Source organism: Hypanus sabinus (genome assembly GCF_030144855.1).
Source record: "Hypanus sabinus isolate sHypSab1 chromosome X2 unlocalized genomic scaffold, sHypSab1.hap1 SUPER_X2_unloc_17, whole genome shotgun sequence".
Classification (NCBI taxonomy): Eukaryota; Metazoa; Chordata; class Chondrichthyes; order Myliobatiformes; family Dasyatidae; genus Hypanus; species Hypanus sabinus.
The window spans coordinates 223,284-239,446 of NW_026778987.1; the positions used below are offsets into that span (position 1 = coordinate 223,284).

Below are 16,163 nucleotides of genomic sequence, written 5' to 3' on the forward strand. Positions count from 1 at the left end.
CAGTTTGTTCTCAGAATCAAAGTACAGATTAAAATACAGGTAAAATACAAAGTAAAAATGTACAGATTAAAGTACAGGGAAGTCATCAGATTCAAACGATATACATGAACTGACAGACACTGTGACACCCTCCATCAGTTTTTGTGCGGATGCTTGTGTACCCACAAAAACTTTCCGGACCTTCGCCAACAATAAGCCATGGTTTAGCCCCAAACTCAGATATCTTCGCTAAGCTAAGGAGGACGCCCACAGGAGTGGGTATAGGGCCCTGTACAGGCTGGCCAGAAATGCACTGACCAGAGAAATCAGAGTGGCCATGCGGCTCTACTCCGAAAAGTTGAGGAATAATTTCTCAGCTAACGACTCATTGTCGGTGTGGAGAGGCCTGCAGGAGGTCACTGGCTACAGGAGACGCACTGCCCCTCCCCCCTACTGAGGTTAACAAAGCTTTGGCTGACGACCTTAATACCTTTTACTGTAGATTTGAGAGGGTCCATTTTACACCTGTCCCTCCCCCCTCTTCGGACTCTCTTCCTGCCTTCCCTCGACCATCACTCGATGGCACTCATCCCCCAATTACTGCAAACACCTCCCCACCATTTCTGCCCAGCCCCCCTAGATCACAGCTTAGAATCAGTGAAGGAGAAGTACGTCGACTGTTCCAGCGACAGATGGGGTCTCCCCCTCCTGTCTACGAGCCTGTGCTGATCAGCTGGCTCCCATCTTCACTCAGCTCTTTAACAGATCTCTGGAGCTGAGTGAGGTTCTGACTTGCTTCAAGCGCTCTGCCATCATCCCGGTCCCCAAGAATCCCACCATCACAGGACTGAACGACTACAGACCTGTCGCATTGACATCTGTGGTCATGAAATCCTTTGAACGCTTGGTGTTGAACCACCTGAAGACCCTCACCAGCAGCCTGCTGGATCCCCTGCAGTTTGCCTACCGGGCAAATAGGTCAGTAGACGATGCAGTCAACCTGGATTGCACTATATCCTGCAACATCTGGATCGTCCTGGGACCTATGCTCGGATGCTGTTTATGGATTTCAGTTCGGCGTTTAACACCATCGTCCCTCATACCCTCTGCTCCAAATTGTCTCACCTCACTGTGCCACCTGACCTCTGCGATTGGATTTACAGCTTCCTGACCAACAGAAGTCAGCAGGTAAGGATGGGACAGGTCACCTCGGATACTCGAATCACCAACACCGGCGCCCCCCAGGGGTGTGTCTTCTCTCCCTCTACACCAATGACTGCACCTCTTCCAACCCCTATGAGAAGCTTTTGAAGTTTGCAGACGACACCACCGTCATCGGACTAATCCAGAACAGTGTTGAGTCTGCATATCGACAGCAGGTGGACCAACTGGCGCTCTGGTGCGGTCGGAACAGTCTGGAGCTGGACACGCTCAAGCCAAAGGAGATGATAGTGGATTTCAGGAGACATCCCCCCGTTATGTCCCCCTCACAGTCCTCGGCAGCCCTGTGTCCACCGTGGAGAACTTCAGGTTCCTGGGAACCACCATCTCTCAGGATCTGAAGTGGGAGCAGTACATCAGCTCCATCCTGGGACAGCAGCGGATGTATTTCCTGCGGCACTTGAGGAAATATGGTCTGCCTCAGGAAATGCAGCTGCAGTTCTACACTGCAGTCATTGAGTCTGTCCTGTGCACCTCCATCACTGTGTGGTTTGGAGCCTCCAACAAGCAGGATAGAACCAGACTGCAGCACACAGTGAGGACTGCCGAGCCCATCATTGGAGCCTCCCTGCCCTCTATTGCGGACCTGTACTCTTCCAGGTTGAAGAAGAGGGCGGGGAACATCATAAAGGACTCCTTCCATCCTGCGCACGGACTGTTTGAACTGCTTCCGTCTGGTAGGCGCTTCAGATCCCTCCAGACTAAGACTAATAGACACTGGAGAAGTTTTCTCCCTAATGCGGTCACTTTGCTGAACAGTTAACTGCCGGTTAACTGTCGACTAACTATTACTTGGATTGCACTACCTGTTTGTATAATCTATATTTTCATTTATATTTATCATCATTATTGTTATGAGCAGAGAGACAACATCTGCCGGAAGTAAATTCCTTGTGTGTGCACAGGTACTTGGCGATTAAAGTCTGATTCTGATTCTGAGAAGCATTTTCCTGCAGACATACCTGGAAAAAGTATAGAATAGTAACCATAACAGAAACAGGCAGTGAAAGATCAGCCAGAGTGCTGAAGGTAACAAACTGTGCAAAAACAGAGAAACAGCGATAAAATAACAACGGCATGAAATAACCGCAGCGGCTGCTGATGGATCTCCGGAGCTCTCACCGCTCCCCTGTGCAATCCGACAGGCTGAAGGCCAAGGGAGAACAGGCGCAAAGGTCAACTCGTGATTTAGAAAATAAGAAACAGGATCAGGCGCTCCCATTCGGCCCGTTGCGCTGTTCTGCCCCTCACTCAGAACATGTCTGATCTTTGGCCTCAGCGCCACTTTCCTGCAACGTTCCGAAGTTTGCCGAGCCCCTAAATATGTCCGTTTAATTTAGAAAACTTGTGGAGAAAACTCCAAATATTCACTGCACTGTGTTGGGGACATTTCTCCTCATCTCAGTCCTGCTGAGGTGATCTCGGATTTTGAGTCTGCGATCCCTGGTTCCACTGCCCAGCCAGGGAAAACATCATTCCTGCCCCTACCCTGTAAATACCCTGTGAGACTGTGTCTGTCTCAATCAGGAGGCTTCTCCATGTGAACCTTGTGTTAATTAAATTGGTGACAGTTCTTTCAGACCAGCAGCTTTGACCACAAGAACACCAGACTGTGGTCAGCACGGAATGTCCTGCAGTTACTGCAGGAGAAGGACTGGATGGACACAGTGGAGAGGTTCCCTGAGCAGACAGCCCAGACCATCTGGCAGAATGCCTCATCACCAGATCTCACCAACAGGCACCAAGACCTCACCTGTCTGGAGACGAGAGGGCCCCTCCCAGTCTGATCCTTGCTGCATGCCCGGAGTCACTCCCACAGCGTGCTGCCCCGAGATTACTGCAGTGGAGACGAGAGGGCCCCTCCCAGTCTGATCCTTGCTGCATGCCCGGAGATCACTCCCACAGCGCGCTGCCCCGAGATTACTGCAGTGGAGACGAGAGGGCCCCTCCCAGTCTGATCCTTGCTCCATGCCCGGAGATCACTCCCACAGCGCGCTGCCCCGAGATTACTGCAGTGGAGACGAGACGGTCACTCACCTCTTTGCGGACTGTGGGCTGGCGAAGATCTGTGGAGAAAGATGCAAGGGCCTGTGCCACAGCAGCTGCGTGACAGAAGGCTCACTGATCTTCGGGCTGTTCCCAGGATCCAAAGAAAATCGGACAGCGAGTGCTGCTGGAAGATCATCAGCTCGGGGAAAGACACTCTAAACTTTTTGGCCTGCCATCACACCGAGATGTCCGGAGAGCAGGGGTTCCCAACCTGGGGTTCACGGTTACTGGTATTGGTCTTTGGCACAAAAAAAGTTTCGGAACTGCTTTCGTACAGGAATGCTGCCGACTGACACATTCCAGTCTATAGGGACACCATTGGATATACAGGGATTCTCTACACAGGACAGGGAGTGGCCGGGTTGGCTGAGGAATCCTCAAGGTTATTGTAGTAGTGAACCACCCCAGGGGGGCAGACGGCTTCTCCTTTCAGCGCAGGACTTCAATCGTCTTCCAGGGGAAGGTCCTTCCGACCGCAGGGATGGGGCCTTTTGAGATTCAGCTGACGTTTTTGCCGCTCTAGGTTGTTAATAGATGGGTTTGCAAGCCATATGGCCATCTCTCCTCCGCTCGTAGCCAGGCTTAGACAGACCATGTCCACGTTTTCTTATCTGTTGCACTTTTAATGTCTTTTTGATCCCACATTAACCAAAATTTCCACTGAACACATCCAGCATCAGAATCTGCAGCTCTCGTAGTGGACAATCGCGGTACTACAATCGCAGGGGTTCAGCAGATCCCCGAAAGTGAAAGCATTCTGAATCAGGAAGTGCCGGGAGTTAACATGGCTTCGAAAAGAAAGGCCGAGAGTTGGACCGAGGAGGTATTTTGTTCCATCTGCCTGGATTTCTTCACCGATCCGGTTATTCTGGAGTGTGGACACAACTTCTGCCGCTCTTGTATCACACGGTGTTGGGAAAGGGAGGAGAGAAACTCCTGCCCGGAATGCAGAGAGGTGTTTGCTGACCGCAGCCTCAGGGTGAATCGGGCCTTAGCAAATCTGGCTGAAAAAGCTCGAAATCTAAACCTGAATCGGAAAGGGAAGGAAAGTGAACGTCACTGCGAGGAACATGAGGAAGAACTGAAGCTGTTTTGTGAAACGGACAGGACACTGATCTGTATGATCTGTGCAGTGGCGGAGGAACACAGAGAGCACCGCTTCAGGCCGATTAAAGAAGCTGTTAAAATCTACAAGGTAAAAACTAACGTTAGTTCAATACTTAAAATATTTCCTTTGTCCTACATATCATCACACGAGCCTTTATAACTAACACATGATTCTCTGCAACTTCCGCCTTTTCCAACGGGATTCTAGCATATCTCCGTCCCACAGCCCACCTCCTCACCCCGCAACTCTCCGCTCTCTGTACGGATCGCTCCCCATACTGTATCGCCCTGATCCACTCGCTCCTCCCCACTGATCTCCCTCCTGGCACCGACACCTGCAGGCGGGACAAGTGCTACACCTGACTCCTAACCTCTTCCCTCGTCGCCATTCAGTAGGGCAAACAGCCCAGTTCCTCCCGTTTCTTCCATGGTCGATTGTCCTCTCGTATTAGATTCCTTCTTCTCCAGCTCTTTATCTCTTCCACATGTCCCCTCTCAGCTTCTCACTTCATCAGCCTCCCCCACGTTCCCCCTCACGTTGTCTCACCCGTCACCTGTCAGCTGGTTCTCGTTCCCAACCTTTTTATTCTGGCTTCTGTCCCATTCCTTCCCAGTCCTATTGAAGAGTCTCATCCTGAAACACCGACTGTTTATTTCCCCTGAATAGATGCTGCCTGACTCACTGAGTTCCTCCGGCATTTTGTGTGATAATCGGGTTTGATCACCTGTTTCTTTTGATGCATCTTTGTTTCTATTTCCTTCACTCTCTGACTTCCAGGATCAGCACAAATCTTCCTTAGACTCTCTCACAAAAAAGAAATCAGACTTCCAGGAAAAGGAGCAGCAACAGAAACAGAAGATTTCTGGAGTTCGGGTGAGGCTTCCTGAGCGTAATTTCTGATATTACTGTCGAGTTTTGCTCCATTTAATGCAGAATAGCCGAGTATTGCAGCTCCAGTGACCTGGTTTCGATCTTGACCTCTGCTGCTGTCGGTGTGGAGTTTGCATGCTCTCCCTGTAGCCATGACAGTTTCAGACACATTTCAAGGACATGCTGGATGAATGGTTAATTACAATTAACCCAGTGAAGGTGCGGAGGGTGTATGTGAATCTGCTGGGAGTTAATGGGTCAATGAAGGAGAATAATTTCAGGAAAATGTGAGGGAAAGAGGTTGACGGGAATGTCTCAGAAGTAGTATGGACCCCAATGAACCGAATGGTCAATTTTTGTCCTGCCATCACATCGAGATTTCCAGAGAGCAGGGGTTCCCAACCTGGAGTCCACGGTTACTGGCATTGGTCTTTGGCATTAAAGAAATGTTTGGGAACCCCTGTCGTACAGGAATGCTGCCGATTGACACATTCCATACTGCAGGGACACCATGGGAACTACAGGGTTTCTCGACACTGGACAGGGAGTGGCCGGGTTGGCTGAGGAAGCCTCACAGTTATTGTAGTAGTGAACCACCCCAGGGGGGCACATGGCTTCTCCTTTCAGCGCAAGACTTCAATCGTCTTCCAGGGGAAGGTCCTTCCGACCGCAGGAATGAGGCCTTTGGAGATTCAGCTGACGTTTTTGTCACACTGGGTTTTTAGGAGATGGATTGGTAGCCATACGGCCAACCCTCCTCCGCTCGTAGCCGGGCTTAGACAGTCCATGGCGGCGTTTTCTTATCTGTTGCCCGATTGATGTGTTTTTGATCCAACACTACACATAGAAATGGCCAGAATTTCCACTGAACACATCCAGCAAAGCCATGCTCATTCCCTGAGACTGCAGCGCGCGTAGTGGACAGTCGCGGTACTGCAGGGGATCAGCAGCTCCCCGAAAGTGAAAGCATTCTGAATCAGGAAGTGCTGGGAGTTAACATGGCTTCGAAAGGACCGGTCGAGAGTTTAACAGAGGAGGTAATTTGTCCTGTCTGCCTGGATTTATTCACGGATCCGGTATTACTGGAGTGCGGACACAACTTTTGTCGCTCTTGTATCACAAGGTGTTGGGAAAGGGAGCAGAGAAACTCCTGCCCGGAATGTAGAAAGGAGTTTGCTGACCGCACCCTCAGGGTGAATCGGGCCTTAGCAAATCTGGCTGAAAAATTTCGAAATCTAGACCTAAATCCGAAAGGGATGGAAAGTAAACGTCACTGCGAGGAACATGAGGAAGAACTGAAGCTGTTTTGTGAAACGGACAAGACACCGATCTGTGTGATCTGTAGAGACGCGCAGGAACACAGAGAGCACCGCTTCAAGCCGATTAAAGAAGCTGTTAAAAACTATAAGGTAAAAACTCACGTTAATTTAACACTTAACACATTTCCTTTGTTCTACATACCATCACACGAGCCTCCATAACCAACACATCATTCTCTGCAACTTCCGCCGTCTACAACGGGATTCTAGCATCTCTTCGCCCCACAGCCCACCTCCTCACCCCGCAACTCTCCGCTCTCTATACGGATCGCTCCCCGTACTGTATCGCCCTGATCCACTCGCTCCTCCCCACTGATCTCCCTCCTGACACTGACACCTGCAAGCGGGACAAGTGCTACACCTGACTCCTAACCTCCTCCCTCGTCAGCATTCAGGGCCGCAAACAGCCCAGTTCCTCCCGTTTCTTCCATGGTCGATTGTCCTCTCGTATTAGATTCCTTCTTCTCCAGCCCTTTACCTCTTCCACCTGTCCCCTCTCAGCTTCTCACTTCATCAGCCTCCCCCATGTTCCCCCTCACGTTGTCTCACCCGTCACCTGTCAGCTGGTTCTCATCCCTAACCTTTTTATTCTGGCTTCTGTCCCATTCCTTCCCAGTCCTGATGAAGGGTCTCATCCCGGAACACCGACTGTTTATTTCCCCTGAATAGATGCTGTCTGACTCACTGAGTTCCTCCGACATTTTGTGTGATAATCGGGTTTGATCACCTGCTTCTTTTGATGCATCTTTGTCTCTATTTCCTTCACTCTCTGACTTCCAGGATCAGCTAAAATCTGTCCTAGATTCTCTCACAAAAAAGAAATCAGACTTCCAGGAAAAGGAGCAGCAACAGAAAGAGAAGATTTCCGGAGTTCGGGTGAGGCTTCCTGAGCGGAATTTCTGAAATTACTGTCGGGTTTTGCTCCACTTAATGCAGAATAGCCGAGTATCACAGCTCCAGTGACCTGGGTTAGATCCTGACCTCTGCTGCTGTCTGTGTGGAGTTTGCATGCTCTGCCTGTGACCATGACAGTTTCAGACACATTCCAAGGACATGCTGGATGAATGGTTAATTACAATTAACCCTGTGAAGGTGGGGAGCGTGTATGTGAATAAGATGGGAGTTAATGGGTCAATGGGGAGAATAGGTTTCAGGAGGGAATGGGGTTGATGGGAATGTTTCAGAGCTAGCATGGACATTAATGGACCAAATGGTCTCCTTAATGTCATAAGGAAATACACACAGTAATACAGTAAATTAATCTTCACTTTTCATTCGACAGAAACAGTCACACAGCGTTCAGACCCACATCACATCCCAGTTTGCTGAACTGCGACAGATTATCACTGACAAAGAGCAGAGCTTACTCAGGGATCTCAGGAAGGAAGAGGCGAGGATTCTAAATCCAATGGAGAAAAATCTTCGAGAGATTCAAGAGAATATAAGGTTTATTCAGGAGGAAATCACTAAGTTAAAGGAACAGATGGATCAAGAAGACAGTGTGATATTTCTCAAGGTGAGGAATTATATTTCAATTTGTTTCTGTCAAAGGGCACTAAATGAACAGCGGTATATTTGAAATAAGCACAGCACCGAGGCCAATTCTAACAAATCAATTGTCGCTCTGGCGATCTCACACAGAAGGCAGTGAGGGCCAAGTCTCTGGATGCTTTCAAGAGAGAGTTAGATAGAGCTCGTATAGATAGTGCGGTCAAGGGATATGGGGAGAGGGCAGGAACGGGGTACTGATTGTGTATGATAAGCCATGATCACAGTGAATGACGGTGCTGGCTAGAAGGGCCGAATGGCCTACTCCTGCACCTATTGTCTATTGTCCCAAAACTGGGCGTCCACAACTTCTGTACATCCCAGGACAGAATGCAAATCTCTCTGAAATTATTTACTCCAATCATAACACAGAGCTGCGGACTGTGTTCTTAATTCTACTTTAAATACCCTCTAAAACTCTCATTAACTCCCAGTTCCAGTCACAGGCTGGGAGTGTGTCTAGTGTGGTGGGTGTGAGGGTCTCTCTGTCAATTAGTGAGGACAAAGAATGTGATCCACACATCAGACTTATCCTCCATGTCCGGTTTCCATCAGATGGGAATCTCTCACCGTCTTTTTATTTTTTGGATACATTTCACATGGGATTATATCCCATTCTCTATCATAAACAGGCCATTAGATCCATCTTCTTTCAGTTTCCCTGCTTCACAATGCTCTTGCCACCTACTCACCGCACCCAGCAACTCCCTGGTCCCTCACGTGTTTATCCAGCCTCCCCATTGCAGTCAGTCTCTGTTGTTCCATTTCACCCACTACTGTGGCACTGAGTTCCACATCCTTTCTTGTGGAATTTGTTAAAATCCATCAGGAATTACATCTCCCCACAAGTCTCCCCATAAATAGAGATACTTCCTCCACCGGCACACAATCACATACTTCACTGATCTTAAATTCCTCCATCTTATCACACTGACGTCATATCCAGATGATAATGCACAGCCTGTCCTGTCTTCCCTGTAAGTTTCATCCTCTCAGAAATGGTCTGACATTCAGAAACTTTCCCTGTAACTTACCCTGTGGTTCTGTATTGTCCGTGTGTGTGAGTGACTGTTGGAGTGGAAATTTTTAACACCTTGTAATGATTTGTATGAAATTCAGGATGTGGACAGTAAGTGCAAGTCTAATCGCATTTGTGTTTTATTTATTTCAGGAGGAAGCTCGTCGGAACAGGAGGTAGGACATGCTTTTTCATGAAACCCTGAATGGATTTGTAAAATAGTTCAGAATAGCAATTTATAACCAGCAGTTTAATATTTACAGGATTAATGATGATATCCAGGAATTGTCAGTGACAGATGAGACCCTACAGGTTGAAAAATTCGATCACCTCTATTTGTTGAAAACAGTGCTGAGAGAAACGCTTGATGCTATTAATCGAGGTAAAACTTATAAAGTTTCATTTCTCCTTGTTTATGAAGCTCAATATAGTTCCAATTTGAGGCAAAGAGTCTCTGTAATACTGGGCAGAAGGGGAATTGAAGTTTATTCCACATCAACCCCACCGACTGGGAGGCATCACTGTCACATGGTCAGCTGGAGATGTCAGACTCCTGGACACACCAGCACAGGGTAACAATACAACCAATACACGGAACTGTCAAATGAACCACTGTGTTCCAATCCCAGGCAAATGCACTAACACACCAGGACATGAGTTTGGATCTACCAGAGGAGCTGGGAATTGAATACTAATGATAATATTGTAGGGAATAAAAACAGGTATCAGTGTGGTGACCGGGATTGTCAGGAAAATACACAAGTCTTTCATGTGCCCTGTGAGTGCAGACTCTGATTGACACAGGTCTTCCCCCTTCCGGATCAGCATCTCTCATTGTTGTTAGAGGCAGAAGAGGAGAATGGTCGTGATAGGGGACTGAATCGTCAGGGGAACAGACAGGAGGATCTATTGATGTGAACGGGACACCCGAATGGTATGTTGCCTCCTGGGTGCCAGGGTCAGGGATGCCTCGAATCGTGTCCGATGCATTTTAGAGAGGGAGGGAAAAGAGCCAGATATCTTGGTAAATTTATGACAATGACATTGGAAGTAAAAGCAAAGAGGTCCTGAAAATAGAATTTGGAGCTTGGTAGAAAGCTCAGAAGCAGCACCCCCAGGGTTGTAATTTATGGATTGCTGCCTGTGCCACGTGCTGGGGAGGGTAGAAACAGAATAATTTGGCAGATAAACATGGCTGAGAAGATGGTGCTGGGAACAGGGCTTCAGGTTCTTGGATCATTGGGATCTCATCTGGTGGAGGAATGACGTGCTCAAAAGGAATGGGTTGCACCTGGACCCAAGGGAGAACAATATTCTCACAGAGAGGTTCGATAGAGCTGTAGGGGAGGGTTTAAACTAATTTGGTGGGGTGAGGGATTGGAAGTAGAGTGAAGGGATAGGACTGATGGTACAAATACAAAGACAGCATGCAGTCAGACTGCCAGGTATGGCGGAAAGATGAGAGGAGAAAATTGCAGCCAGGAGGGTGAGTATCAGAGCATTAGGGATTAGGGATTAGATAGCAGATACAGTACACAAAGTGCTATATCTCAATGCATGCAGTATGAGAAATAAGGTGGATGATCTTGTAGCTCTATTACCGGTTGTCAGGTATGATGTTGTGGCCATCACAGAATCGTGGCTGAAGGATGGTTGTAGTTGGGAGCGGAATGTTCAAGGTTACACACTCTATCTGAGGAAGGAAGGAAGGCCGATGGGGTGGTGTGGCTCTGCTGGTAAATCAGTAGCTAGATGTGACATAGGGTTGGAAGATGTTGAATCCGTGTGGGTTGAGGTAAGGAACTGCAAAAGTAAAAATGACACTGACACTAGTCATACACAGGCCTCCCAAATGTCAGTGGCATGAGGCCCACAGATTACAACTGGAAATAGAAAAGGCTGATGAAAAGGACAATGTTATGATAATCATGGGAGATTTCAACATGCAGGTCAATTGGGAAAATCAGGTTGGTAAAGGATCTCAAGAGAGTGAGTTTGTTGAATGCAATGTGATGGCTTTCTAGAGCAGTTTGTCGTTGAGCCTACTCGGGGAAAAGCTCGACTGGATTGGGTGTTATGTATTGAACCACAGGTGAGTAGTGAAAAGAAACCTTAGGAGGCAGAGCTCACAACATGACTGAGTTCAACTTGAAATCTGATAAGGAGACAGTGATGTCTGATATTGTAGTATTTCAGAGAAGTAAAAGAAATTACAGTGGTTTGAGAGAGGAGTTGGCCAAAGTAAATTGGAAGAAGATGCTGCCAGGGATGAGAGCAGAGCAGAAATGGTGTCAGTTTCTGGGAAAATGAGGATAGATGTACTCCAAAAATAAATAAATACTCAAATGGCGAAATAGTACAGCCATGGCTGACAAGGGAAGACAAGTTAATGTAAAGGCAAAGGAGAGGCATACAACTAAGCAAAAATTATTCGGAAGAGAGAGGATTGGGAAGCTTTTAAATATCTACAGAGAGGAACTAAAAGGATGATTGGGTGGGAAAAAATAAACAAGAAATTGATTTGAATTGAACTGGCCTGGTTGAAGAAGCTGTCCCGGAGCCTGTTGCTCCCGGCTTTTATGCTGTGGTACCGTATCCCGGATGGTAGCAACTGGTACAGTTTGTGGTTGGGGTGACTCTGGTATCCAATAATCCTTCTGGCCCTTTTTACACACCTATCTTTGGAAAACAAGATAGCAAACAATATCAAATTGTTTTTCAAGTATTGTAAAGAAATAAAACAGAGATGAGAGTGGATATAGGACAGCTAGAAAATGAGGCTGGATACATAATAACAGAGGATAAAGAGATGGCAGATAAGCCAAATATTTTGCACCAGTATTCACCGTGGAAGACACCAGCACTGTGCCCGGTGTTGAAGAGTGCGAGGGAAGAGAAGTGAGTGAAGTTACTGTTACAAGGGAGAAGCTGCTCAAAAAGCTGAAAGACCTAAAGGTACATAAGTCACCCAGACCAGATGAACTGCACCCTAGTGTTCTGAAAGAGGTCGCAGTAGAACTTATGGAGGCATTTCAAATGATCTTTCAAAATCATTGGACCCTGGCATGGTGCCAGAGAACTGGAAAATGGCAAATGTCACTTGACTCTTTAAGTAAGGAGGAAGGCAGCAGAAAGGAAATTATTGACCAGTTTGCCTCACCTCTGTGGTTGGGAAGAAATTGGAGTCAATTGTTAAATGTGAGGCTATGGAATACTTGGTGACACTGGACAAGATAGGACAAGTCAGCATGGCATCGTTAAGGGAATATCCTGCCTGACAAACCTGTTGGGATTCTTTGAGGAGATTACAATCAGGATCGATAAAGGGGATGCAGTGGATGTTGTATATTTGGAATCTCGGAAGGCCTTTGACAAAGTGCCACGCATGAAGGTGGTAACCAGGTTAAGAGGCCATGGTATTACAGAAAAGTTACGGGCATGATTAGAACATTGGCTGATTGGTAGGAAACAGCGAATGAGAGTAAACGGAACCTATCCTGGTTGGCTGCCAGTGACTCGTGTTCCACAGGGACACAGGTGTTAGGACACCTTCATTTTATGCTGTATATCAAGATTTAGCTGATGGAATAGACAATAAGATATAGGAGCAGTAATAGGCCATTCGGCCCATTGAGTTTGCTCCAATATTAAGTCATGTGAAGACCCAATTCTTCCAGACATCCCCACTCCCCTTCTTCCACCCCATACCATTTGATGCCCTGGCTAAATGAGAACCGGTACATCTCTGCCTTAAATATGCCTTGGCCTCCACAGCCACATGTCGCAACAAATTCCACAGATTCTCCACACACACTGACTAAAGTAATTTCTCCGCATCTCAGTTCTAAAAGGACGTCCTACAATCATGAAGTCATACCCTCTTGTCCTAGAGTAAATGGCTTTGTTTCCAGGTTTTGCAGATGATACAGAGATTGGCGGAGGGGCCGGTAGTGTTGAGGAAACAGTTAGGCTGGACAAGGACTTGGATGAGGAGAATGGGAAAGAAATTGGCAAATTATATACAATGTTGGAAAATACATGGACCTGCACTTTGGACGTAGAAATAATGTGCAGATTTTTTTTTTAAATGGGGAGAAAATCAAAAATCTGATACGAAATTGGACTAATTCGTCTAAGAAAAGATGTGCTGGCATTGCAGAAGGTTCATTTCATAAGGATGATTCCAGGAATGAAAGGGTTATCATACGAGGAAAGTTTGATAGCTCTGTGTCTGTACTCGCTGGAATTTAGAAAGATGAGGGGGAATCTCATTGAAACCTTTCAAATGTTGAAAGTCCTAGAAACCTTTCGAATGTTGAAAGTCCTAGACAGAGTAGATGTGGAAAGGATGTTTCCCATGGTGGTGGAGTTTAGGACAAGAGGGCACTGCCTCAAGACAGAGGGGGAATCTATTTTAAACATGTGGAGAAATTTGTGCCAGCAGCTGGTGAATTTGTGGAACTTGTTGGGTGTATTTAAGGCAGAGCTTGATAGGTTCTAGATTGGACACAGTATCAAAGGTTACGGGGAGAAGGCCAGGTAGTGGGGTGGAGGAGGGGAAAAAGGATCAGCCATGATTGAATGGCGGAGCAGACTCGATGGGCAAATGGCCTAATTCTGCTCCTATGTCTTATGGTGATCAGACCACTACATTGAAGCATTGTGAGAATGAGCTCGGACTCACCAACAAGCATTAACATGGGTCAAGTTTTCATCTCGGGAGAAGCACACACAGCATAACCGGCCTGGCGAAGCTCCCTCACACACATACACAGGAAGGACTGGCCGTTTGTAGTCAGAGCCTCAGCAATGTACGTTGTTATTTCCCTCAGTAACCTGGAAACCAATCTCTTCAGAGACAGTCATTTATTCATTTAAACAACTCAATCACGTGTGACACATTGTCAACACACACCAGAAATGTGATGACAGACTGTAACATACAAATTCTTCAATGTGCACATTCTCCTTCAATGTGTATACACACCACAATCAACACACAGACACACACACACACACACACACACACACACGCACTCACACACAAACACACACACACACACACACACACACTCACTCACACACACACACACACACACACACACACACACACACACACACACACACACACACACACACACACACACACTAACAGAGTGTGACACACGGCCACAGAAATAGGCACAAATTCCCATTTAGGATTGAAATCTGCCGTCCTTACCCAGTCTGTCTGTTCTGTGTCACTGAGCTGCCCTCTGACGTGACGTCACATCAACACTTCACAGACAGACTCCCGGGAGAGATTCCTCAGGAGGATGATCTGGGAGGGTTGATGGATGTTGAACTCACGGCCCACTTCATCAATCTGCAAGACTGAGATATCTTCTTGAGCATGGCCCATTTGTGTGTATTTGCCCCCCCCCCCATCCCTCTAACCATTTCCCATCTGTGTATTTATTTTAAAATATGTTATTTTTTATCTGTTTCTACAGCGTCTGAGGGCAAATTCCATTCACCAACCTCCCTCTCTCTGAGAATGTTACCCGATTTCCCATCTCACTTTCAATCTGAGGCCTCTGGTTCTGTACTCCCATTTCTTGGAAAAAGAACGTTATTTAAGCTCCTTAGAATTATTTACCTTGATAAGGGGTCACACCTGAACATCCTACACTACAGCTGAATAGCCCAAGCTTACTCACTCTTTGCTTTTAACCCAGGCCCCCAGTCCTGGTAACATCCTCCTGAAGCCTCCTGTCCAGTGTAATGACATCCTCCCCATATTCGGGAACCGGAAATGCAGACAATACTCCAAGTGTGGTCTATCATCGACATCAAAGGCCTTGCTTAAGTTCGTGTGGACAGTGTGGAATAGGCTGATGAATACAGGACTGAAGGTGTTTTTTTTTAGATTGGGACAAGAAGGGCGGCGTGGGAGCTAAATTCTGAAGGAAGACAGTGTAAAAAAAAACTTTGCGTCCAAGAACGGCGAGACTGCGCAGGACAGCGCGGAGAGTTTAAAAAGATGACCACCCTATACAGCGGGCAGCGGAGTGGGTGGCAGCAGAGTGTAGGGCTTTGGCTCAACGGGCTTAGGTGGTAACGGGAAGAGGCGAGAGCGAGGCACCGACTCTTTTTCTCCCCTTGGCAAATCGGCCCGACGGACGGGGGAAGAGCAGGGCACATTAGCGAACGGTTTAAAAAGTTCATCTGCTTGGTGAAGTAAGTGGGTGAGTAGACCTATCTTTCTCTGTTTCATTCCTGTAGAATTAGGTAGCATGTCTGCAGGGTTAGTGCTTTGTTCAGGGTGTCAGATGTAGGAATCCTGGGAGACCTCCAGCCTCCCTGATAGACACATCTGCGTCAGGTGAACCGAGATTCAGCTCCTCGGAGACCGTGTTAGGGATCTGGAGCTGCAGCTTGATGACCTACTGCTTATTAGAGAAAATGAAGAGGTGATAGACAGGAGCTACAGGGAGATAGTCATCCCTAGGCTACAGGGGTCAGAAAACTGGGTGACTGTCAGGAGAGTGAAGGGAAATGCCCAGATAGTGGAGAGCACCCCTGTGGCTGCCCCCCTCAGCAACAAGTATATCGTTTCGGATGCTGTTGAGAGGGATGACCTAACAGGGGACGGCCACGGTGACCGTGTCCCTGGCACTGAGCCTGGCGCTGTTGTGCAGGAGGGAAGGAGGGAGAAGAGGAATGCGGTAGTCATAGGGGATTCCATAGTCAGGGGAACAGACAGGAGATTCTGTGCGCCTGGTAGAGATACCCACATGGTGTGCTGCCTCCCAGGTGCCAGGGTACAGGATGTCTCGGATCGGGTCCAGAATATCCTGAAGGGAGAGGGCGAGCAGACAGCTGTCTTGATACATGTTGGTACCAATGACATAGAGAGGAAAAGGGAGGAGGTCCTGAAGAGAGATTTCCGGGAGTTAGGAAGGAAGCTGAGAAGCAGGACCTCCAGGGTAGTTATCTCAGGATTGCTACCTGTGCCACGTGCTAGCGAGGGCAAGAATAGTAGGATCAGGCAGATGAATGCGTGGCTGAG

The 16,163-nt window shown here is 47.6% G+C and overlaps 1 protein-coding gene across 1 annotated transcript; it reads left to right on the forward strand.

Annotated features, from left to right (window-relative positions):
- The first annotated feature begins 6,132 nt into the window (after positions 1-6,132).
- On the forward strand, positions 6,133-14,846 carry LOC132385757 (nuclear factor 7, brain-like). Its single transcript, XM_059957983.1, has 6 exons — positions 6,133-6,636; positions 7,327-7,422; positions 7,829-8,062; positions 9,266-9,288; positions 9,376-9,494; positions 14,830-14,846. Exons 1-6 carry the CDS (start codon positions 6,226-6,228, stop codon positions 14,844-14,846), a joined length of 900 nt encoding a protein of 299 aa, XP_059813966.1. The 5' UTR covers positions 6,133-6,225.
- Positions 14,847-16,163: the final 1,317 nt, after the last annotated feature.